Here is a 24,155-nt window from a genome sequence, read left to right as displayed (position 1 = left end):
TCGGATGGGGGAGGTTGGAGGAACGGAAGGCGAAGACGAGCGGTAAAGGGCGGGGGAGGGGGAAGGCTGGCAGGCGGAGGGGCTGCTTCGCTCTGTGGAACGAGAAACATGCGAGGGGAGAGAGGGAGGGAGATAGACAGGGATCGAAAGAGTAGAGGGTTGGCGAAGGAGGGAGCAGGCTGTGCGGGGGTGACGGTGACGTGGGTCGAGGGAAAAGGGAGAAGTTGGTCGGCAGAGATCCATAGGGGTGCCAAGGCAAAGGGTAGGGGACCACCGCCCAAGGCTTCAGAAACCAAGGGTGTCTAATGCCGAGTGGACTTTGTTCTCTCGCGAGATGACACATTCTTCTTCTCTTTATCCATCTATATCTCTGGCTAGCCGCTTTCTCCTTCGACTCCATCGGACTGTACAGCTCGCCCCACAAAATCACGTGCAAAACAGATCCGCGCAGCATCCAATATTCCCAGATTAGTCCTGTAGAGTGAAATTGTTTACTAGGCGTATTAGCGTTTCCACACTTCCTGTTCGGGTATGGTGACACGATTTTCCGAGTCGCCGGCAGAAGGCAATTTCACGGCTACAATGAATCACGGTGAAATAAGTCACACAGGTAATACAGAATCCAGCCGGTCACTCTTGTCCCAACTATAGTAGGTTACTATATATATATATATACGAGCCAGAGTTCTATTCGGTTCCCGACGTAAATAGAGTGGACGCGCGTGCGGAGCGGTAAGCTCTGCAACACGAATTTCTATCGATTGGAAATTATTGACAGTTAGGCGAGGTAGGGGACGCGGAAAGGGGGGGGGGAGGATTTTGGATGGCAAAGGGTGCGAGTGGGGCTATTATTCAGAAGTGACCAATATCCGCGGGGATTTGAACCGACTGCTAATTGGTCAGCTTTTAAAGATGCGTTTGTGCGAGACACATTTTTTGTTCGCAAGTTAGGGGAGCATCGATGCCTCCTGGGGTTGTCACCGGGCCTGTGCTGCTTTGTTCACGCTCCAAATGGAAAGTACATACGTGTAGGCAATAAATACGCTTGCATGCAGGTTAATATGCCCATTTAATCGCCTTAATATCTATTTTTGCCTCTTCCCTATAAATAACACTCTTCAAATTTCTCCGGATCCAACAGGAGAATCGCCGATCGGATCGTGCGCGCGCGCGCGCGCGCGTTTCGTCCATAAGAGATTCTATAATAACTCGGTGAGCTGTTTAACGTTCAAAATGCAATAACCCTTCGAAATTATAAATTGATATTTCAGATTCAATTTTTGATATCCACCTGCTGTAAAACTGTGCTATTATATATAACAGCGGGACTTTCCCAGGAAACTTTTAAGCTTTTTTATACCTCTGATAATGCAAAGTTTCCGCCCTTGGCAGCAAACTGTTGCTTAGATCGTTATCTCGACGTCATGCGATAAGGATGGAGCGATGGAATTAGAAATAATCCCCGTGGCCAATGATACTTGGTCCGCGTGATTTTTCAATCGATATCGTACATACGAGTATGGGAGGACCAGAGTTGCGACCTATTGGCACAGAGAGGCTGAGGCAATCGACGAAACAAATGAGCGTGTCGCCAAGTCGGAACTGTCGGAAGTAGGCTATGGGAATATCGCGAATTGTTTTTGGAACGCTTCCAACCAATCGACACCCTACACGCTCGTGGAAGGCTCTTTAACCGCGAGGAACTGGAAAACGCACTTTGTCGAGCTTCCCAAAGAACTAAACAGGTGCACGGCGCGGGGTTGGATGGCTGAAGCGATCGTAAAGGATGGAAAAAATATTTTTACGAGCGGGGCCGGATAACTTGGCTACTCCTCGCGAGACCTTTCTACAGTTTTTACGAGGTCACCAATATACACGCCAGGTCAGTTTCGCGCGTGAACGTTTTCCGTTTTTCCGCGCGGCTTATTTTCAAGATGCGAGCGTACGAGGAGGCGTCGTAAAAGCTCGCAGGCGACGAATCCGCGCTCGGGTTGCTTTTATACGACGCGTCCATAGCTTTTCCGGGACCAATTGACGTATTTCGGATCAAACCTTTCCCTCTACCCCAGGATGGATCGTGTTTTTCGCCGGAACGATGTATCTGTTCAAAGAGGGCCGTGATCCAGGACTGAGAATATTCACGAGGGTGAGGCCTACGGTGTTTTTGTTTTTGAAAGAGGAAAAGTCGCGTAGGTGCAGCATCGAAGAAGCCAAGTTTGGTGGAGGATGATAGCGAAAGGGGGAGGGGGAGGAGAACGATGCGTGAAACGATATCTGGTGTGGAGAAGGAATAAACGAGGGACGAGGGACGAGGTCCGATGAGAGGAAGTAGCTGAAGAGAGAGAGAGAGAGAGAGAGAGAGGAAAACACACTTGCTCGTACTACGTTCACCGACGCACGTAGAGCGGAGAATTTTCAAAGAGTTGAGAGAAGAGCCAGTGGATAACAGGGCTTGGGAGAGAAAGAGAGAGAGAGTGAGAGAGACGGAGAGGAAAGGGCAGAGCACGTACCCTCCTAAGCGTAGAGAAGTCTAACACAGCGAAGCCCCTTCGACCAATGAGTGCTGGCGCCCCTTGGCCCCTCGGCGCTGCCCCCGCTTCCCTTCGCTCGCCCCTCGCTGGGCACCCAGAAACCCCTGTCCCCCTTCCCCCGACCCCAGATGCGGCCCTTTCCGCCCGCTCTCTCCCATTCCCTCGCCCCTTTATCCACCATTCCCCTTGGGTTACCCGTCCAGCGGCTCCCTCGACGTTCTGACGGTGACAGACCCTACCTTGCCTTCTCTCTCTCTCAACACCCCACCTCTCTCACTCTCCGTCCCACTCGCTCTCCCGCACCAGCAGTGGAGGCGCGGGGGTCGAGCCACACTACCGTTTTTAGCGAGAGAGGGACGCAGCTACGTGCTGGATACCAGCTTCGCTCGGAGGGACAGAGAAAATTCTGACCGGGTGCGCGAGAGGAACGAGAACAGCGAACGTGATGGAAGAGGATAGCTCGATACACGGGAGAGAGGGAGGGGGGAGTAGGGAACGGAGAAGGCCAGAGAAAGAAATAGGTGATGGTTGAAGAGAGACGGAGAAGGAGGTGTAGAGCGTGGAGAGTGTGGGGTTCGTGGAGAGAGGTAGGGAGAGGGAGAGAGAGAGAGAAAGGGTGGGGTGTGCGAGAGAGGTTGGTGTGGCGCGGTACCGAGGGGGAAGGGTGAGAGGGGCTAGCGCGGAGGCGGCAGGCAGGAGGGGAGGGGGTCGCCGTCGCGTCGTCGCCAGTCGCCAGTTCGCCGTGAGCGCTCGTTATGCGAAGACGTCCTGTGAACCCATCCACGAGCGCTACGCAAATTCTCGTTCTACGCTATCTCTGAAACATTGCCAAACGTCATCGAGAGACTCACGTACGCGTCAAATCTCTCGACCCGACCTGCCATCGACAATAAGCAATTGGGACCTTTTGCAATTTGTATCGCGAGTTTACCAACGAGTTCCTCGCCCGAGAGACAATCACCCGGCGTTTCTCCGTGCTTCGATTGGTGCTTCGCATTTTTCTCTCAGGAAAAAACCATTGTTTCACGGAGCCACAGACAAGCGCAAACGAGGCTCGTTTAGAAATCCGCGCTACTCGAGAGCACCGTTTATGACCGGCGCACCAACTTATTGGACCAATCAGCTGATTGCGGTATTACTGTCACTCGCGCACCAACGCCACCGGCTGGCGTGCTACGCTCTTCTACCGACTTACGCACTATTTTTCGTTTAACGCGTCGATTCTTGGATGCTAACAGTGAAGTGTCTACTGGCAGTGCTTCTTTGGAAAGTTTTCGCAGTCTTGGAGGAGCCGCTGTTACCGGTGCGCGGCGAGGGAAAGGGGACTGAGGGGGAGAGCTTCGGACTGGGAGAGAAGTTTGTTGCTTTTTATCAAGCTGGAGATGCGTTGAGGCGAAGAAACCTAGCGTTACCTGGAGAGCTCTGAATTTTAGCGCGAAGAAGAGAAATTGTACGGGAGTCAGAGATCAAGCGCGAGTCCGAATATGGCTGCCAAGCGAAAGGCCACTGCCGTCATGCAGCATCACAAGGTGAGTCGGCGATACGCACCAGCCACCACGTGACACGCCGAGTCGCACTACCACCACCATTATATATACATATACATCTACGCGCTATGGCGATGTTTCGCTAAAACAATGTCGCGCGAGCTCTTCCGCGCCGAGATAATCTTATTACCACTGTCGCGCCGCAAAAATTCAAATTTCGCGGGCTGCTGTACGGTCGATAGCAGCGGGGCGTGAAATTTCGTCGGGGCTGAGAAAAAGTTTGATCCGCAGCTGCATCTCCACGTGCCGAAGCAGCCGGGAGACCTCGTTTCGAAACTCATTATTCCTCCCGTCAGTCTTTTCGCCACTGGCTGCTGAAAACTTTTAATTGGCGGAGTTACACGCATTTTTCTCGCGAGGAGCGCTGCCACGATCAGTCCGTGAAATATGTTCGAGAATCGAAATCTCTCGCATCAAATTCCGTTCGGACTATCGATTTTTTTCACATTCTTTGGATGCCATCACCTGTGCTGCATGGACTCGCACATTTGGGTCAGACTTCCAATACCGAGCGCATGTTCCCGCAGATGTTAATCTAATTAAAGTAGCCGTGCCGGAGGAACGCTCTGATAACGCTCTGGTATTACACGAACATTTTTTTACCTTCAATGCTAGATAAGGACAATATTCGACGGGGTGCATAAAATTCATAGAGATTGAGAGTAGCCGAGGCAATTCAGGAGTCGCGCGTTTCTCGGAGGATTCGCCGAGGCATCGCCGGTCTACCGGAGGACCTTGCGCGAGATTCTGACGTGCTCTCCGCCGCCTCTAATTAACGCCTATGGATAATTGGCGCTCTCTTAACTGGCCTGCTACTACCAACCATTAGAATCTACACGAACGCGCCCTTCGACGCGATAAACGGTGATTGTCCAAGAAACATTCTCGATTTAAGAGGCACGTTGAAAAAAGAAACGAGAGTCGGATACACTGCACAATTTTTACTCCTACAACTCAGGTTTGCATCGTTAAATCCAATAGCTAGGGTGAAAACTGTAAAAATGCACAAAGTCTCGTTTGTGTCCAGTTTCGATGGCCAAGAGAGACTCGAGGAGTGCTCGCGGTGGGATTTAAAGGGCGACGAGTTCCGTGCGTGTCTAAATCCGCGGCTTTTACCGCTCCATTAAGCGTGCGCGCGCGAGCGCGGAGGGGACGAATCACGTGTTTAAAAGTAGGGAGACGCGCGTGCGAATTGGGTAAGGTGATAGAAAAACAAAGGCAACGGGGTGTAAATACTGGAAGATCAGGATCGCTGCGGGTAAAGTCGATATGGTGATGCGGAGGAGGAAGGGCGGGGGGAGTTTAAAGGGCCGATCGATGGTATCGAACCGCGAAAGTCGAGCTAGAGTTGCGATAGGTCCGGGACGACTCCTCTTTTCCACTCTTCGCGTCTGAGAGCTTCGCTGCCATAGGATTCGCCATCCTCTTCTAACGTTTTAGGACCGGCCGCAGCGCGACGATACTCCTCCTCTTTCCTTCCGGTCGATGCACTCCCCGTCCTTCTCCAGCACCAGCTTCTCTCGCTGTTTTGCGGTCCAACAGGTTATATTTTTTCACCGCATCCCTGTCGCTAGTTTCTCTTCGTCTTCCTTCTTCTCCCCTTTTCCCTCCCCCCTCTCCTCTCTCTCTCTCTCTCTCTCTCTCTACATCCACCCTTCCCACACCGCCACTATTCCGCATTCCCCTCCTCGTTATTCCGCGCTCGTCCCTATCTAACTTTTTCCACCTTCCTCGCATCCTTTTCCTCCCGACACTTTCCGCCACAACGATTTTCTCTATCTAACCGGACTTTTTTCGCTTCCCGCCTCGAATAATCCATCTTCCTCTTTCATCCTGTGCCAGGAGAGAAACCCATCTCTCTCTCTCTCCCTTGCACTCATCGAGCCATTCCCCTGTCCCTCCTTCAGACGTCACTCAGACTCACCCCTTTCACGTCCCGTTTGCCAGTCCTCCCTTCCATTTTAACGACAATCTTTTCCGACTACCGCCGCTGGATTTAAACTTTTTACGTTTGCGCCAAGTGGATAATGAGATCGACCCACCGCAGAAAACTCTCCGTTCTTCTCAGAGCCATCGTCAGCTGAGCTCTGTCTCTAATCCGCATATATAGGGTGCCACTTTCTTGTGTACCTACGGTGATTACGCTGCCATTGGGAAGATGGTGAAAAAGTCGACTAGTAGGTAACTGAATCCCCTAAGAGTCGCACGTGTCGCGTTTAGCCCGCGACGAAGCTCGGACGACTCATCCATTGAATCTCGGATCTTTGGCATTTTCCAGGCAAGGGAATATTTTTGGAAGTAGCGGCTGTATGAGAATTAGCGAAGAGAGGAAGAGAGGGAAAAAGAGAAATTAATTCCATCAGCAGAGGTTTTCCCGCAGGCTAATCGATAGACTGATAATGGAATCGTGCAATTTCCAGAGGGGAATATTAGTAATGGAATAGAGAAGAGAAGAGAGGAGAGCGAGATGAGGAGAGGGGAGAGGGGAGAGAAAAAAGTGGCATAAGGAACACACGTGGGCCCCTGCTGCGAGGCAAAGGAAGAGAAGGTGGCTTTAGGAGGGGCGAGCCCCTCTAGTTTCCAGCCAGGCAGGGGCCGGTATGGATTTCCCATAAGATCAGGTATGTGCCGGTGCCTGGAACCGACAATAAGGGTGCGCCGGTGGTGTGGCTTGCCGAGCGAGAACCCACCCCTTTCTCACCACATTTCCAGCTCTATCTCTCTCTCTCTCTCTCTCTCTACCCCATACTACCTCTCTTTTATTCTTACCCGAAAACCACCGCACCTTCTGTTTCAGCAGAAAAATACTTTTCTTCCAAATCGAACTTGTACACACACATATATATATATATATATATAGTTTTCTTGGAAAGCATTATTACAGTTTCTTTTCGAAGACGTTTGTAAAATTGATTAGTCGAGGGCTGAATAATTGAACGTTGTTACAGTCAAAGCACACACATATTGGATTACAGAAAAGTGCGTAACTATATCTATGAGATAGGTATAGGTACTAGAGCAGAGATAGATATATACACAGGTAGAGACGTGGAAGAAACGTGTAGGCTATACGTATGTTGATACAGCATTAAAAATTGGTTTGTGCTCTTTGGACGAGTACACCGTACACAGGCTGTCTGTTTCGTTGGACAGGGTACTATATTCCCCACACCCACTTCACTGCGTCATCCGCGTATTTCCCGTTCCAAAAGTACACTCCTGTAATGCACATGGGGGTTGTACCACGCCTCCTCATCTTTCTTCCATGATGAAGCACGCAGCTCCTCGCGTGGCACGATCCAGCTAAGGCCATTTTTATCACGGCACGACGAACACGGCCAAGAATGAGGGAGATAGGCGTCTGGCAATGATAACGTTTGGGGGAGGGAGCTGGGAGGACGGAAAGATTGGATGATGCTTCGGGCTTTAGGGGGAAATTTCGCCAAGGACGTAGTTTTTGTCCAAGGGACGTTGAGGTGTGATGCTTGGGAGAGATAGATAGATAGATAGAGAGAGAGAGAGAGAGAGAGAGAGAGAGAGAGAGAGAGAGGGAGAGATGGTTTCTCATGGAGTGAGTTGGACCGCTATATAGGAATAGGAGGAAATGGAATTTCCTAGCTGGCGTGCTGTTAGGCCGATGATGAGCTTATCGACGCCGACCGGTCGTTCGTATGTTCACGCTTACGCATGGGACACACGTATACCCTCTCGCTAAGAGAGAGAGAGAGAGAGAGAGAGAGAGAGAGAGAGAGGGAGAGGGGGGAGAGAAGGAGGGAGGCAGAGGTAGGCGTGTGTTGATAGCGGCCTGATGTTTGTTGCTAGCTGTCCGGTGATTCAGGGAGCCATCCGTGTCAAGGTACACCGCATCGACGTCCACATGCAACGTCCTGTATTCTTTTTGCAATAATCACGGGCTCACACCGATATTCCACTCGACGAGCACTCGAGCGCACACACGTATAGCAGCGTTGCACCGTGCCGTGGTGGCTCGATCGAAGGGGGGACTCGCGCTGGCTCATGGGGAGAGGGAGCGTTCTAAAAGAGAGAGAGAGAGAGAGAGGGGGGGGGAGTCCGGCTAAAGAGAAGCAGCCGCAGATGCACTTGTGTGCTTTTTGTTGTCGCGATAAAGTATTGGTTTATGTATTCCCTCGTATACGTATATAGGTATACGCTCTCGCCGTATATACGTACGTAGAGAAACCGCTGCTGCTGCTGCGGCTTTGCACCAACCTCCGTCAAGCGCGATTACATCCTTTCCCAGTTTCGTTCAACCCGCTCGGGTTTGATGTCCCCTCGGGAATTGGCACGGAGTCATTTTCTCCAGAGTTTTCTCCTCGCCCGATCCGATTTACTCGTTTAATTCCATCCTCCCTTTACCGTCCTAAATTTTCCACTCTCTCTATATATATATATATATGCATGCGTGCTGTATATATACAGACTTGCCATAAAAATTCCCAAATTTTCCTCCTCGAAATCTCTGTAACCTTCCGCATGAATGGACATCCATCGATCGAACCTGCAAATATTAACGAATAATTTAATAACATTCGTTTATCGATGCACGAGCCTCTCGATTTTCCAAATTGACGATGAAGCATCGAGCCTCGACGTTGCAACAATGCGAAACTTCCATTATTGCCACGTGAATCATTTAAATAGGAATTATATTAATAGGTAAACCAAATTAATAAGAGTGTAACGTTGTTTTTGCTTTTCGCACGTAGCCGATGCGTGCAGGCTACGATTTTAGAACGAGGCACGGCGCTCTATCGGCCTCTCTCGAAACTTTAAATTATCGTGTGGCCGAAGGTCGCTAGGGTCTCCTTCGTAAGAGAGAGAGAGAGAGAGAGAGAGAGAGAGGGGAAGCTACGTGAAAATACTTGGCGGCTGACTCGATTGTTTAGAGTCCTTCAAAACGGGACTACCAAGGACTACCGGCCAATTATAGGTATCCTGGCTACCTGAGGTGAAAAACTATCAACCGTGGATGTTCTTAGGAAGCTTTGCCGGCTCTAAACGTGACGTATATAGTTGTGGCAGATAAAAGACCAACGTGAAGAGTCTCGAATTATCGCGACACCTTAAAAGAGTGACGATAATTTCCAAGGGAAAGCAGCACGCGCGCAGGGTCCCTCGACAAATTGGATGAATGGCGAAATCTTTATCTGATTTGCTCGAGGCACGATTACTCTCTCGGAATCAATTAACTCACTCGGCTCATTCGATTATCCTCGCGCGAGTCCGGAAAGTCCCGACCCACCACAACAAACGCGCGAGTATCTTCATTATACTATGGAATTTCTTTGCACTGAATTTCGTTCCTTTTCATGCACACAACACACACACACAAACACACACAGAAACGACAGAAGAGTACAGGAATCGAAGAAAATCAACTGGAAGGGTAACGCAATGGGATAAATTGGTAAATGTATAGAAAAAAAAGAGAATTTTTGTCTCGGACTGTATAGTAAAGCGGGCGTTGGGGGTATACGTGGCATGGCAATTAACCCGGTGAGCCGAATAGATTATCCTTGAGTCGTTTGCGATCACAGACCTCTATCGTCGAGCACTCTCGATCTAATTAATGTAAATACACACTCCAGCTTTGACGAATCGGTCAATGATTCATCGTATATATAATCGCTATAAGCAGTCCATTGAATTTTAGATAAGGACCACCCGTCGGATCTAATTGCTCGAGTAGTCCAGCTTTAAATTCTCCGATTTCCAAAGGGTCCTAAAACAACACGCGATAAATTAGTCCCTTCCAGTGGTGATTTTTCTCACTCTGGACTCGCGTGAAAAAATGACGCAGCAACGAGAAGCGTCATTCTACATCCAGCACGACTCGCAATCGGAGTAAACATTGAACTTTCGCTGTGACGCAGAGTTTGCTTTGGTTGATAAGACGATACACAGGGGGAAACGGAGAGAAGCTGAACCGGTTGGAGCGAGAGGAGGGGGGAGGGGAGGGGGTGAGGATCAATAACGAATAATAAGGAGAAGATTGGGGAGTATTAGGTAGAGCAGACTGGGTTGACAATTGGATGCCTGGAAGGATCTGTCAGTCGGATAGAGTGACAGACCGAACAGACTGTGAATCTTTACTGTTGCAAGAGGCGCGCGATTACCCTCACAGTCAATTAAGGGGATTTGATTACCGTCGATTTCAGTCTACCAGGACCTACGACAAGAAGGATCCTCTAACACGCATTGCAAGTTAATTCCGGATAATCGAGCCTTCGTACAGGCTCGTGCCTCCAATATCCCAACGATGTATATATACCGCCTTCCAGCTAATTCTTCTCGACTGCACTAATTAAATCTTCTCTCCTGAAAATATATCCCCCTCGCTCGCGATATACCTCCATCTCCACACCTCGACGCTACCGGATTGGTCAATTGGGTCGAAAATTGACGATCGTTCGAATCGAGACCGGATGCCAAGCTCGGGTGCTAATTATATCCAACCACGCTGGATTTTCATTATGCATGTATGTGTATATATATATATATATATATATATACACGTCGGCTAAGCTCCTATCAAGAAGCCTCGCCGATTCAGGAAATTGCTCGTGCAAAGCCCGAGCCAGCGACCTACGACCTCCATTTTCTTCCCTCGCAAGAAGACTCGATGCACAGAAAAAAAATCTCTCGCGTCACCTCCGTTTCCTAGCCCTTTGTCCCCCGAATACCAGCACGCGCGCGAATCATCGAACGAGCCCGCGTACCCTCGGAGAATTGAATTTCATCGCGATGGTTTCGAATTTTCAACCCGAAATTGGAAATATTTTATGAAGGGAAAAAAAGGGAAATTCAAATGGATTAGAAGTAATGCATTTTGGGGAGGGAATATTTGGGGACGGAAAAAGGCAGGAGGGAAAGAGTGGCGCTTTATACGATGACAAACATTGGATGGAAAATTATTTTACATAGGAATGGCGCGGCGGCGGTGGCAGCGGGTATCGGAGCAGCTAGGTGCGGCCAGACGCATATACATGTATAGTGAATGACCGTGTGGATGGGAGGGTATACCTGTCCGATTTCGAACGGGGTGAAACACAACGAGGGATTGGCAGTGGCAGGCGACATTGGGGGTTGCGGTGTCAATAATGCATCGTCCTATTTGTATATAGGTGAGTGTAGCTAGCAACGGGCTGGAAACGCGTTTGATAACGAACGAGGATTATTCCAATTAAAAACTGCATTAAAAATTCCGCCTACAAAGAGCGCTTACGGGCACGCGTTAAAAATCAACCTGCTTTGTGCGCTGAAAAATAGAAAAAAGGGCTAATTCGCTGTTTATTCTGGAATTTCCCTCGCACGAATTTGAATCAAAACTTTCGCTGTTTCTCCCCGACCGATCCAGAGAGAGAGAGAGAGACCACTCGACTTATCCCTCTCCTAATTTTTCCAGCTTAAAGCTATAATTGTACATCGGCATCGGTGCCTATGATTATATTCGTTGATGAAATGGGTGGAAAAATCTGTACAAGGGAGAATTAGGGGAAAAAAAGTTGACTGTAACGAGATATTTGATTTAATGGAGAACAGTGCGGAAGTTGTTAGGATAGGTTTGGTTGGATGTACGGGAGCCGATGGTTTCGTGCTTCTTGCTCGTAGCGGAGGTATTTCCTTGTGGGGCCCTGTGTTCGTTCGGAGTTTACGATCCCACACGCACGGAGGACGTATACTATATTCGTTGAGCTAGCTAGGTTGTACCGTGTGCGTTTTCGCGTAGAATTCAGCTAGCCACGCACGTATGTATATATATATATATATATATATATAGGGAGGGAGAGAGAGAGAGGAGAGAGACTAGGAAGAGGGTGGGGGGAGGAAACACGCGGGTATTTGCCAGCACACACAGAGTCTCGTGATATATGTCCGGCTGTACGAGGCGGTTGAGTAGAGTTGTGGTGGACGGGTGGGTGGTCGCGTGGGTAGGTGGACGATAGTTTATTCAGCGGATTATTGACGGGTGGTGTGTTCGGGTCCTACATGGCGTACGGCACACTCAAAATAGCCCCCGGTCAACCCCTGCTACTGGCGTTTGAAATATCGACCTTTTCGAATTTATACTCGCACGACTCGATGATTCCTACTCCTCCCTCCCCATCGCGCGCGTCCCTCCATTCTAGCTACCCCGCCCCCAGTGTTCGATATCCCAACATCCCGGAACCTCGTGATAATACGCTACACGATTCCCTCCCTCCTGCATGCTCTCGACTCTCTCTCATCGGCCGGGCCTTCCCCATCGATAAAGGAATTTCACCTTTTTCCAACTGGATCAATAAGATTATACCGATGCTACCTCAGCTATATTACACGTACGTGCGAGGTGGTCGAAAAGAATTCTTTTAATCAGTTGCGGTACGTCGGTATTTCTGCGAACTGTCGGAGTCGGGGCATTATTTTCCTTTTGATACTCGAGTGTACAAGGGTAAACCGCAGTGTCCAGTTACAGATAGGCGTCTCACAAACTATGCGCGCTCTCTCTCTCTCTCCCCCTTCCACCTCTCTTACACCACTGACACACCAATACGATCGTGTGCCAGTTTTACTCGTGTATATTCGCGTGATATCTCGCATTATCAAGGTGAGCCGACCGCGAGGGAAAAAAAGAATGACGTACTTTTTGCTCCATCCGGCCGAGTTACGGCTATATGTATATATATATATACACTCTGCTGGTACAAGCGTCGTTGGTTCTGCAAGGAGCGAAAGCACCGTACGACGTATAGCAGGAGGCGCGCACGCACGAGAACGCACACAGTCTCGTCGTCACGTGTGGCCGAGTTGATAGGGATGGCCGTGTGGGTTCGCGCGTAATTGCCGGCAGCCAGGCGCGGTGCTACCGGCCACTTCCGGTTCACGTATCCGCTCCTCTCGCAAACACCTTCCTCTTACTCCGCTTCTGCATCGCTCAACGAGCTTCCAATCCCGTCGATACATGTGAAAAACCTTCTGGACGCTCTCCTATAGAAAGCGGAACAGCCTATCGTGCGCGTTCGAGTCCTACTTTTATCAACGCCCATGCATCGTCCAATTTCGGCAAGGTCGCGTCGATGGACGTAGTCTCCACTCCAGATGACGAAGAGTTTGACGAGATTTCTATCCGCGCCAAAGTTGGATGAATCGTGTCGAAAATAATGAAAATCAATGACCTATAAGAGAGAGTACACAGAGCGGCGTGCGAGCACGATGAGCACGGCGAAGAGGCTAATGACACCAGCGAGCGATGTTATTAGTCCTCCGGCTCGATCTGCCCCGGCGCATATTCGTTACATCATACACTACGTAGCCTTGAAATCCGATAGAGAGCATTCGGTAACAGTATAATAACGAGACTGAAGAAAAGCAGCTCTCGCACGATAGTCCGCATGGCTCGGTGCTCGCGTTATATTGTTCGATGGACTGAATGAGCAACTCCTGCACGGGACAATGCAATGTGGCCACGCATAGTTATGCTTCTTCCCCTCGATTCGAGCAAACCAAGACAATTGTGCTCGGATCGAAACGTTATGCAATGGGCGATATTTTTCAAAACTATCGTATCGCGGAAGGAGGATTAAATAGCTTTTATATATGCAGAAAGTCTTATGTATATATATATATATATATATTTATATAGGGAGCGTGCAGACTGCGTGGAGGATACTGATTTACGTAATCCAGGTAATAGACATTTCCCGAGAGAGAGGATGACTTTATTAGTCGATTTCAGAGGAATGTGGGAGTGGGCACGATGAAAATACGTCGGGGAATCGCGTCCATGTGTGTCAGCGTGTTGACCGTCTCACGTGTTGATTCGTGCTAGCAGCATCGAGCCTAGCTCTTCTGTATCCGACGCGTGCACGTGTGCAGTCCGTGATCCCTGATGTATATAGGTGTGCGTGGGCGTATAGAAGGAGGAAGAGCGCCGTGCAACTACACAGAAGTGAGGTCTCGCGCGAATCGATGGCTAATAGCCTTGCCGCTGTAATTAATGCAACAAGTTGATACCCAACACTTATCTAGCGGCGCGCGGCTTTAACGGTAACCCACGACTCGTCCCGCTCCCGCTCCCGCGTCTATCTGGCTCGGGCGCACGCGTCGACTGCGCATCAAGCCATTCGCCGCCTATTTATCAAATTGTTTTATACCCTGCTCCTACCAATACCACTCCTCCTCCTTCACCCACATAACCATGCTAATTCGCCAACTACACCGTTTATCGATGCTCCGCTCGCCGATAGATTTATGGCTCGCGATAACAAAGAGAGAGGGAGGGAGGGAGAGAAAAAATAGTGTCCAACGCTCGTTCATTAGGTCGTTTAATAAAAATTAGAACGTTCGCCAAAATTGCCTCTTTTCAACGATCGATCCTAATAACTTTCTAGTCTGCTTTGTGTATATAAAATATATATTGAGATATATTTACCACGTGTCTTCTCGGGGCTTCTCCGGAGGGTCTTTGCTCTTGTCAAAAATTAAGCGAAATTCCTGAAAGTCCTTAATCCCTCGATGGGGTCGTAATTCATGGAAACGGCCGTGCAAGTAGTCCTTTTATTGCGTCGATTGCGAGTAAAGAGGATTCCGCGCACACACACACACACACTTACGTAATCGTCTAACCCTAGATTTGGCAGACTTTGCTCGTCCAGCGTTGGCATGAAAGCAACACCAACACCCTTCTTCCTTTATTCTTTGCTCCGAAGCTTGCAGCGATATTCCAGACCGGTACAATTAAGAGAGAGAGAGAGAGAGAGAGAGAGAGAGAGAGAGAGAGAGAGAGAGAGAGGAGGGTCTCCGGGTCTCTCCTGCCAATTCTTAAGAAACTTACCCGCACGGCCGATGCCACGGAGCAGTCCATAAAAAGTTTTTATCTCGCACTCGCTCTCAATGGCGTAATCCGAATTACTCCTCGGTCGCTTGTAACAATATTTCCAAAGCCTCGGAGAGTCTTCGCTGGTCTTTTATCGCTGAATGGAGAAAAGGCTTCGTCCTGGATTTGGCAGAGTTGCGGCTATCTATATATATATACGCTTTCGTCGAAATAATGTGGGGGGGGGGGGGGGGAGAAGAGGAAGGTAGCCTCGCGTGGATGCACAATAAGGGACACCTACGTAAGAATTGAAAGGGCTCGACCAATTCTTAAGAAGGAAACGAGCGTTTAATGCGACTCTGCGGTTAGAAATGCTTCCCTGGCAAGGAGTTAGAGGAGGAGTGCAAGGAACACTGGCTGCGCTTTTAGTTTCTAAATGGGACTTGGATGAAAGTTTCTGGCAGTCGGTTTCTTCGGTGCATGCAGGAATACCTGCAGCTGCCGCGGGATCCGTCCGCGCGCGAGCAGGGCTTCGAAAGGAACGTTAAGGCTGCAATTGAGGAAAGTAACGAGGACTCGATGCTGCTCGCCCATATAATTATCGTTAATTGAATTTTTCGTCTTCGTGGCACTCGTCCAATCTACTGGAGAACCTTTATTGGCTTTATTCGATCGTACAATTATAGTAATATTATAATTCGCCTCCAAAGAACGAATAAATAAGTGTATATATTCTCTGTGTGTACAAATTCTCGCAGCGTTAGAAAGTATATCATATATTAGTCGATTCACCTTGATCGACGTAATCTAATCGTCGAGAGATTTCCTCGTTTTTAGCTATAAGCCATGATATTCTATATATACATGTACGTATAAAAATTGGCCAACTCCACTGAACGATATCCGCGAGTGGGAAAAGACGGTGTTTCAGGTATACGAGTCTCGCACGTACCGCGCAAGTTCTTTGTATCTTTATAGGAGAGACAATCGGCACACAGTGCAGATATCGTATCGCTAACGAGATTATCAGAGATTACGACTGGACGCTAAGCTGATTATTTTCATAAAGTATACGTTTCTGCCTCCGTCGTGATGTTTTTGCCTCGAAGGTGGGCGAGTTTCTTATTATTTCCGTACGAGCGAGAGGGACTCTGCGAGGGAAGTAGAGGAGGGGCGGGGGGGGGGGGGGGAGCTAAACTGGGAGGAGATCCAATATTCATAGAAGGTTTTTTGCCGGAATTGGAGGCGTCCGTCAATTGGCTAGATCAATCACACTCCAGACGGAGAAGAGGAAGAGAGTAACGTGTCGCGTTATTAGCGTCGAGGCGCAGATAACTTATCGCGGCTAATATCATTGATGTAGCCTGGCAGTGGCAGTGGAACGGACGGGGTGAGGTGGTAGGTCGCTCGTTTTGCATTTCGATTAACGACAGAGCCCCGATGTTGATGTATAGCGCGCAACCCCAAGTGCAGCTGCGTTGCAACTGCGGGACCTGGACTGTCCGCTAATTGAAATCTACGACTTTGAACTTTTACCGTTCACCGTTCGTCACACGTAAATATTGAAAATCCTCCCGCTATATAAAGCACTTCGATCAGCGACTGCTTCGTACGCGATCAACAACAAGGGATTCCCCAAAAATTTCGTAAAACTTCCAGCAAAACATTTCAACCTGAAAATTGATTAATTTCGTGATAATCCGGCATTTATATATATATATATTAAATACCTTCCGCGTGGAGGGGATACAAACAAACGGGGCTTTTGGTGCGACACGGTACGAGCACACTGCAGTTTGCCAATAATCAGCGATTTGTCGCGCGATCGTTAATTGCTGATTAGCCGCGTCTCATCAAACAACGTCCAGCCTCTCTCCATTCCTTGATTTACGAGCAACCGATAGGAATTTACGCGAATTCGCTCGACCTCGAATCGCTCGAGTGTTTTCTCTTCGATCGTCTCTTTCCCCGCGACACGGATTCTTCGCTTCTGATTCTACGCACACACAAATGTACAACCAATAACTCTTCGATATAGTTTATTCTCTCGAAGAGGATTAATGGAATCTCTTATACAATTATTCCAACAATGTTCCAAAAATGTTGATCGGGAGCTTATAGGTACGTATCGAGAGGAACGAGCGAAGAAGAGGGACAATAGAATGGAGGGGGGATGGGGGCGGGTGGTGTTGAAGAGGAGAATAAAGTATCATCGCTCAAGGTTTATGCTGATTGGGCTTTTGAGGTACGCAGTAACTTAGCATCGCGCGTTAGCGACGATCGGTGATTTTTCGAGCACACCGGGTACATCGACTTGGCCGTGTCGGCGGACGGACACCGCTCTGCACGGGTGTGTATATAATATACGCGCAATATCTGCCTCCAATGCCGGCCACGTTCGCGTACCGAACGATGTCGAAGGTGGCGATAATTTTATCCTCGCCGCGATACTTGTTAAATTCTAAATTCCATCCTGACACTCCGTATTGTACACTCTTCTCCCTTTTTTTTTCTCCCCTATATATACTCATCGCGAGTTCAAGTTTTTCGAAAACATATACCCGTCCGGTTTTTTCGTTCCCGCTCTTCCATGGACAAAACGGGAGGCCAGTGGAATTTCGCACGGGAAATCGATACGTATAGTGGGAGACCCGAAGCCAAACTCTGCAACGTTGAGAGCACTCGCACACACGCCGCACACACACTGACTCGTAGGGAAAATTGCGCGATGTTCCCGATGCGGCATACTCCGTTATCACCTATGTGGCCCCAACACCCGTTCCTGCAGTGTGCAGTGCAGCCGCTCTCCGTGCGTGTACGGGAATGTCCAAGCACACGTTAAAATAGACCGGAACGGGGCTGCACATTTGGCGATATTTCGCGCATCCCCATTCGTTGATTTTAATCTCGTTAGTCATGCTACGATTTTTTGGTAACAACGCTAACTCTGAGAAATTGCCTATCATTCAATTTTCACGTGTAACCCGTGCTATCGTTCCGTAAAAATATGAAATAATGAAATTTCTCAGTGGGAAAATATGTGACCAAACACACGGAATCTGTGAAAAAAAAAACCTTTCCTCTTTCCCACCGTAACTCGATAATACGTTTAATTCATTGCGCAATGAGAGAACGCGTTGAATTTTTGATTTCCATTTTATCGAAGAAATTAATGCGCAATGTAACGAGCAACGGGTAAAAAGGTATATAGACTCGGATCTTATATCAGTGCTCGACACTGGGCATTGGTCTTTAATCGGTGAAACTCGGTCAACGGAAACCGGTTATTCTTTATTGATATCATAATAAATATTCGATGGGCCGAAAAAAGGATCGCGCGTATGAATACGTAATAAATCAAATGGGAATAAATTTTCCATTCAATTACGTTAGAATATTTTTTTTTGCTGCCCATCAAGGGAGAAGAGTCATGTTATTCGATGTGTGTGCGTGTGTTTTTTTTATTTTCTGCGTGCGGCAGGGCTTTGTTTCCCGACAGTTTGTTATAGAAACGGGGAACACGGTGCGAATTTCCGCGCAAGCATCGGTGGTACACGGGCAAACCATTTTGTTCTCTCCACTGGTCCAATGCCCAGCGGGACCTCGTTATCGGCGAGGTCCGATGCTCCCCCTCCCTCGCTCCCCGTGGGCTTTCGCCAATCCAATACTTGTTCAATTTTTCTAGCATCTCGTCGTATGGAGTACGAGCACTGCGCGCGGATTATAAAAAATGAAACAAATTACAGATTACCATCGCGAGAGTCCTCGAAAAGGATGTCAGCTCGCAGGTTTCCTTGAATTTCACGAGAGTTTCCTATTATACCGCAGTCCAGCTTTCCTCGCTTATGTGTGTGTGTGTGTGTGCGAGTCTCGCGCGTTTGGACTGCGCACTTTGAAGCAACGACATAACGGAGTCTGCACATTAGAGCGATAATACTCCGCGCGAGAGCCGGCGGGCGGCACGGATGCACGTAGGTAGGTGCGTCCGTACGTGAGAGAGAGAGGATATGGTGCACCCACACACGAACACACCTACACGGCTATATAGCGCGTGGCTATAGTGTGCTCTAACCAAAACTGCGAACCACCATCGGACGTTCTATCGTCGGTGCACGCCCACTCCACTAAAGATGCCAAGACTTCTGACAATGAAGCTAAACCTCAGTGGTTCTCATGGCGAATTTAATTTTTCTGCCAAAATAACGAAAAGTCCTTCTGGCTCTCAAAGTCTGATGACCTATAGGTAGCTATGGACTGTTAGAGCTGTACATATATATATATATATATATATATATATATGAATGAGGAAATACCAGAGTATGGGATATCGTTAATAAAGGAGTTATGTTCATTGATGAGGGGATTCCCCGAATGTTTGCTCGCGCAACCAATTAATTCTTCATTGCCATGGTATAGGAGAGTTTGCAGCGGGAGGGAAAAAAAGTGCAGGATGCAGGTTGATCGATGGTTCTGGCCAGGCTAATGCGTCGCTGGTGTATTTTAGCGCGCGGAATCCGCAATAAATCGGTGAAATGGGTGAGACGGACTTTGAGGTTCATTGCCATCGGGGGAATACGGGCATCGCGTGGCGGGTCTGGCATTAATTCCTGGTATGCGGAGCGGAACGTTTTCGAGGTGTCCGGGTAGAATTAAAGGCCGTCCAAATGCTGCCTGGCTAGCTGCATGGCTGGAAACTAGCAGCTTGGATTACGGCGTTCGTCCTGCGAATTCAATTGTAGCCGAGCTCTGTTTCCACCAACACCACCACCACCACGGACGTTCTTGAGGATTCGTGACCTACCCGACCGTTGGAATTACGTGCGAAAATTGCGAGGCTCGCCCGTAGGCCTCTCGCGAGTGAGAGGAGAATGTTCTTGCGCGCGAGAAGGAATACCACGTCAAGAGGCATAGAAAAATTGGAGAACCAGTGTGCGAGAGAGTGGGTGGGAGATTCTAGGTGGGCAGGATCCAATGAAAAGATCACTCGTCGCTTGCTTCGAGACTCCGAGCACCATCGGCTTCAATCTGCATAAATGAGAAATACCGCGCACCTATACTCAATTCCCGTTCTTACATATACACGCAACAAAATTTTATGTAATTTAACATCAATCGACCAAATCTATTTATGTTACGAGTAAAACTAGAACCAAATGACGTAACATTTTTCTCAGTGTACATATACTCTTCCATATAGAGGAACTAATACCGCAGCTAAGCTGTTCTTCTCCTTGAGAGGAAAGAACCAATGAAAAACACACAAGAGCTACTTAAGAGAATATGAAATTTGAAACATAGTAATTATTCGTTTCCGATAGGAATCTCGGCGAGGCGAATGCCCCAGTGGCAATGATTAGTCACGCTTTATAACTTAATTAAGTGTATTCAGTTTGGCCAGGTTTTTATAGATACCCAAGCTTTTTACGAGCACTTGGTTTCATTTACGACGTAATGGTCGACACGTGTAAATTAAGCGAGCCGCGCCAACTGTCGGAAACCGGGCGCTGAGGGCTATTTCCATGATAGGGGCTCCGAGTGATATCGGCAGCACCCCTTTCGACCTATCCCATACGAGCTTAATCGGCCCGATTATTTATGGCCTCCGAGAACCGTTCGTGGCATCTATATAGAGCGCTCTATCGTCTCGCTCGTGTATTTTATTTCGGAGACTGCAACGCGCGTACCTTGTACGGGCCCTTTTGAAAATTTCCCTATTACAAGACGTGTATATATATATAGACGCTATATATTCGTTGCGGAGGGAGGCAGGTGGGGCGCGAGGTGTGGCGGATTAATTTTATTTCGGTATAGCGCAGCCTCGTGGACCTCTTTGGTGCGATGACTGAAACCAGAGTGTACACGTACGATCTATATAGGACGATCCTGCTCGAGGCGCCGCGCACGTGAGGTCCCACCGGACTCGGATGTGCACGCGCGCCTTCTCAGCCGCCGCGTCTAATAATATCTTACTTTGTTCGAGTACAACGCACCTTTCGAACACGCGCCCGTTGCTCGGTCCCTCCGCCACCTAGCCCCCGCGTTAACCTCCACACCCAGCCGCCGCACCGTTTTCACAGTTTACATCGCGTTTGCGGCACATTCGCCGGCGCGGATCTGGATCTCGGCCAAATCGAACGGATCCCTCGAATTAGGCAAATCTTCGCTGGAGACTGAAATCGATGTTCGAGGATAATTTCGCATTGATGTATTCCTCGATGCTGATATACGCCTGCAGGGCTAAATTCGACAGATGTACAAGTTTGTCTGTGTACTGGTAGCTGCGGAAGAAAAAGCATGTCGGTGCGCGTGTCGGATGCACGAAAATAATCCAAGGTACAGAGCTGCGACTGTTATCGTTTCACGAGTATAGCGGTTTCCTGGTAGCGGCGACGCGACGGCTGTTTCCGAAGCATCGTTCGATGCCGCGGCCGGTGCTATGATCGGTCAACGAACAGGAGGAAGTCACGGCAGTGGCGGCGGCGGCGGGGACGTCATAAAACATCTTGGCCGACCTGCTTTCTCCGGCCCCCTTCCTCGCGCGCGCGCGCGAACCATTCGTGACTCGTCTCTCGGTCTCTCCTTTAAAAGAAAAAATCTCCGTTGACCCACTACCCTCGTGACTCGGTTTTACCCCCGCGGCAACGAAAGCAGAAAAAAAGCGCACACACGAACGAAAAAATAAACAGTAGTGGCGAGTGATATGGTAGTGGGGATAACAGGAGATGGACGGAACGAGAGAGAGAGAGAGAGGGAGAGAGAGGAGGATGGACGATTTAACGAGAGCGAAGCAGGAATAAAATGAGTGGCTAATCGATAACAGTTCATTGAGTGGCGGCGCGAACGGCTATTTTCACCCTCCTCGTCATCCCCTCTCTTTAATCCTCTTCGCGATTCACACCAAACTTCCCGCTAATTTATTGCACCTAGTTATATATATATATATATATATATATATATACTGTTTCTATCTCTCGTATATATGTACGCATTTACACTGGCCGGCCTCTACTTACGGCTGCTCGCCACAGCCTCATCCGTAGTTTTTAAACGGTTATTGGTAATTAAAGAGGAAGACGGTGTCCTTGAATCCAGGTGATTCCATCACGGTGCTTAGGGCTCCATTATACGAGCGAGTAAAGGCTGATAAATGGCTGGGAGCGAAGTTGACGTTGCGAGCCGTGACGAGAAAGGATTCATTTGCTTTTCTGATTGCATACTAAGCTTTGTTAATAAAGCAGATCTCGCTAATAGGCCACAGGTGTCCTCGAAATCTGAATAAGTTTGAATAATCCATGCCTCGTCCTCTCCTCCCAGCTGCAGCTGCGTGACTTTTAAACGCGGCGCCGCGCCACTCCGTTGATATAGTTTCGCGACGCGAGGCGACGACCGCGCAGAAACGCGGAATTGAGTTTGGCACTAATTTTTACGACAGGAAGCTGGGAAGCACTGCGCACCGGTGTATGTGCGCGCATAAAACCGAAATATCCGGTATATTGCGCGCGTTATTGAGAGAAGCCGACCGTACATTCTCTCCCGGGCGATTAACGCGAATGCTCCGGAGCAATGAATGCTTCATTACTTGTAAACTGTCGAATTACAGTTAGCCCAAATCATTTTGTACGGATCGATCCAGCGGTATATACGTATGTGTACCGCGTTGCTAGAACGAGTCATCGGCTGAACAAAGATTTTTATAACCTAGCGAATCCCGCGCGTGTACCGTATTAACAAGAGTTTTGGGAATTTTAAGACTCCCTCCTCTCCCCCTTCCCCCCACCCCCACCCTTCTAACGTTCTCTCGGCGGTTCTCGCTTCGCGAACTCTGGCGTTACGGTGCAACGCAACCCCGCCTCGACCATGGTAACCGGCAGCAGTTTCGAGAAAGCCCCATTCCCATCCAGCGTTCCCATCACCGGAAGATAAACTCCTATAAAATCTCACTGCCGGTTTAAGGGGGCCCCTTCTACCCATTCCTGTGGGACTACGCGCAGCCAATACCGAGTACACTCTCCTCTTGCTATCCCAACGCATATAACCTCTTTCCCAGACACGGCTGGCAAGGATGAGAATGAGATGCTTGCTCCTTCCCCCTTGTGCCGTGCATATATATATATATATATATATATATATATATATATAGGTACCCCTCGAGGAAAAGAGATTTTGTGCGGGGGTGGATGTGCTGCTGCTGCTGCTGCTACCGTTACTGCAGCGAGCAATGAAAATACAGCTCGGCAACGGGATAAAAATATCTCCGGATAGCGAGGAAGAGGGAGGATGTGGGGGAGGGAGAAAAGTAAGAGAGGGGAGAAAGTAGGGGGAAGAAAGATAGTTTATGCGAAGGAAAAGATAAAGAAGGTATCGGTGGGTAGCTAGTGTGCGGTATACAGGCTGGCTAGAAAAAGCACCTCTCGTAGGAGCCAGGGTATTGGTGGGTAATGGGAGAAATGGGCAAAAACACTCGAGACGCTGACGCTCCGCAGCCAGTAAAACTTTAAGCCTGCGTCGTAACTCGTAACCCGTTATGCTTCCGCGACACTGATCATCCCTCGAAAACTGTTCGCGATCTCGCCGTTTATGCGATAGTTACTCTCGCCCATGGAGAGAATCTTTCCGGTAAGAGCTATAGCTCTGGAAATTGCTGCGCTGCTCGAAAAATCCTTCGGGTCTACGAGCAAGGTTCCTCAGCGGCCGGAGAGATGAAATAGTTGATGATCGATTGCGGTGGATAGTGTTTTATCGGGCCAAGGGAAAAAGTCTCGGAAAGGTGAAATGGGAAAGGCAGCTCTTGGGAAGAGGAGGTGGGAAGGCTGATTCGTAGAGCGGAGGAATAAGTACGAGAGTTAACGAGGACCGAAAGTTCGATGCGGACTGGAGGAAAGCAATTTGGTACCCGCATGGGTAAACGTATTAGCCGCTTGATTGGTATTCCAAAGAACCCGATGTGGGAGAGAGCCACTTTCCTCGTTCCCTTTCCAGCTGCTCTAAGGCATCTTCATCACGGTGCCTATTACGAATAAGCTCTTAATTCCTCGTAGGGTTCTTGACTCCCACTTCTGTCGTCTCTCACTGCCTCATCCTCTCCCTTTTCTCAATCCTACTGTGTGTATGCTCTTCCACCTCTCCCCTCTAGAGACCCTATCCCACGTATCGAGTCTCGCTACCAGTACCCCTCCCCCTCCCTGTCAATTTCCCATTGTCCACAGCGAACGCAACGGAACAAACGAATTTTTTTTACCACGGTTGAATTTGCCCGACAGA

At 48.9% G+C, this 24,155-nt stretch overlaps 1 protein-coding gene across 3 annotated transcripts in view; it reads left to right on the top strand.

The window, feature by feature from the left end:
• The first annotated feature begins 3,285 nt into the window (after positions 1-3,285).
• Positions 3,286-24,155, top strand: part of LOC136778472 (nucleolar protein 4-like) — a 47,526-nt gene continuing 26,656 nt past the window's right edge. For all 3 annotated transcript variants that reach the window (XM_066735324.1, XM_066735323.1, XM_066735322.1), the window contains exon 1: positions 3,286-4,060. In XM_066735324.1, the coding sequence (XP_066591421.1) occupies positions 4,016-4,060 (45 nt within the window). In that variant the 5' untranslated portion in view covers positions 3,286-4,015. The remainder of the gene's footprint in view (positions 4,061-24,155) is intronic.

The sequence above is a fragment of the Prorops nasuta genome, unplaced genomic scaffold (genome assembly GCF_024137725.1).
Source record: "Prorops nasuta isolate Cenicafe-Biocafe unplaced genomic scaffold, Cenicafe_Pnas_1.2 PNAS00014, whole genome shotgun sequence".
NCBI lineage: Eukaryota > Metazoa > Arthropoda > Insecta > Hymenoptera > Bethylidae > Prorops > Prorops nasuta.
This window is presented reverse-complemented; position numbering and strand designations above follow the sequence as displayed.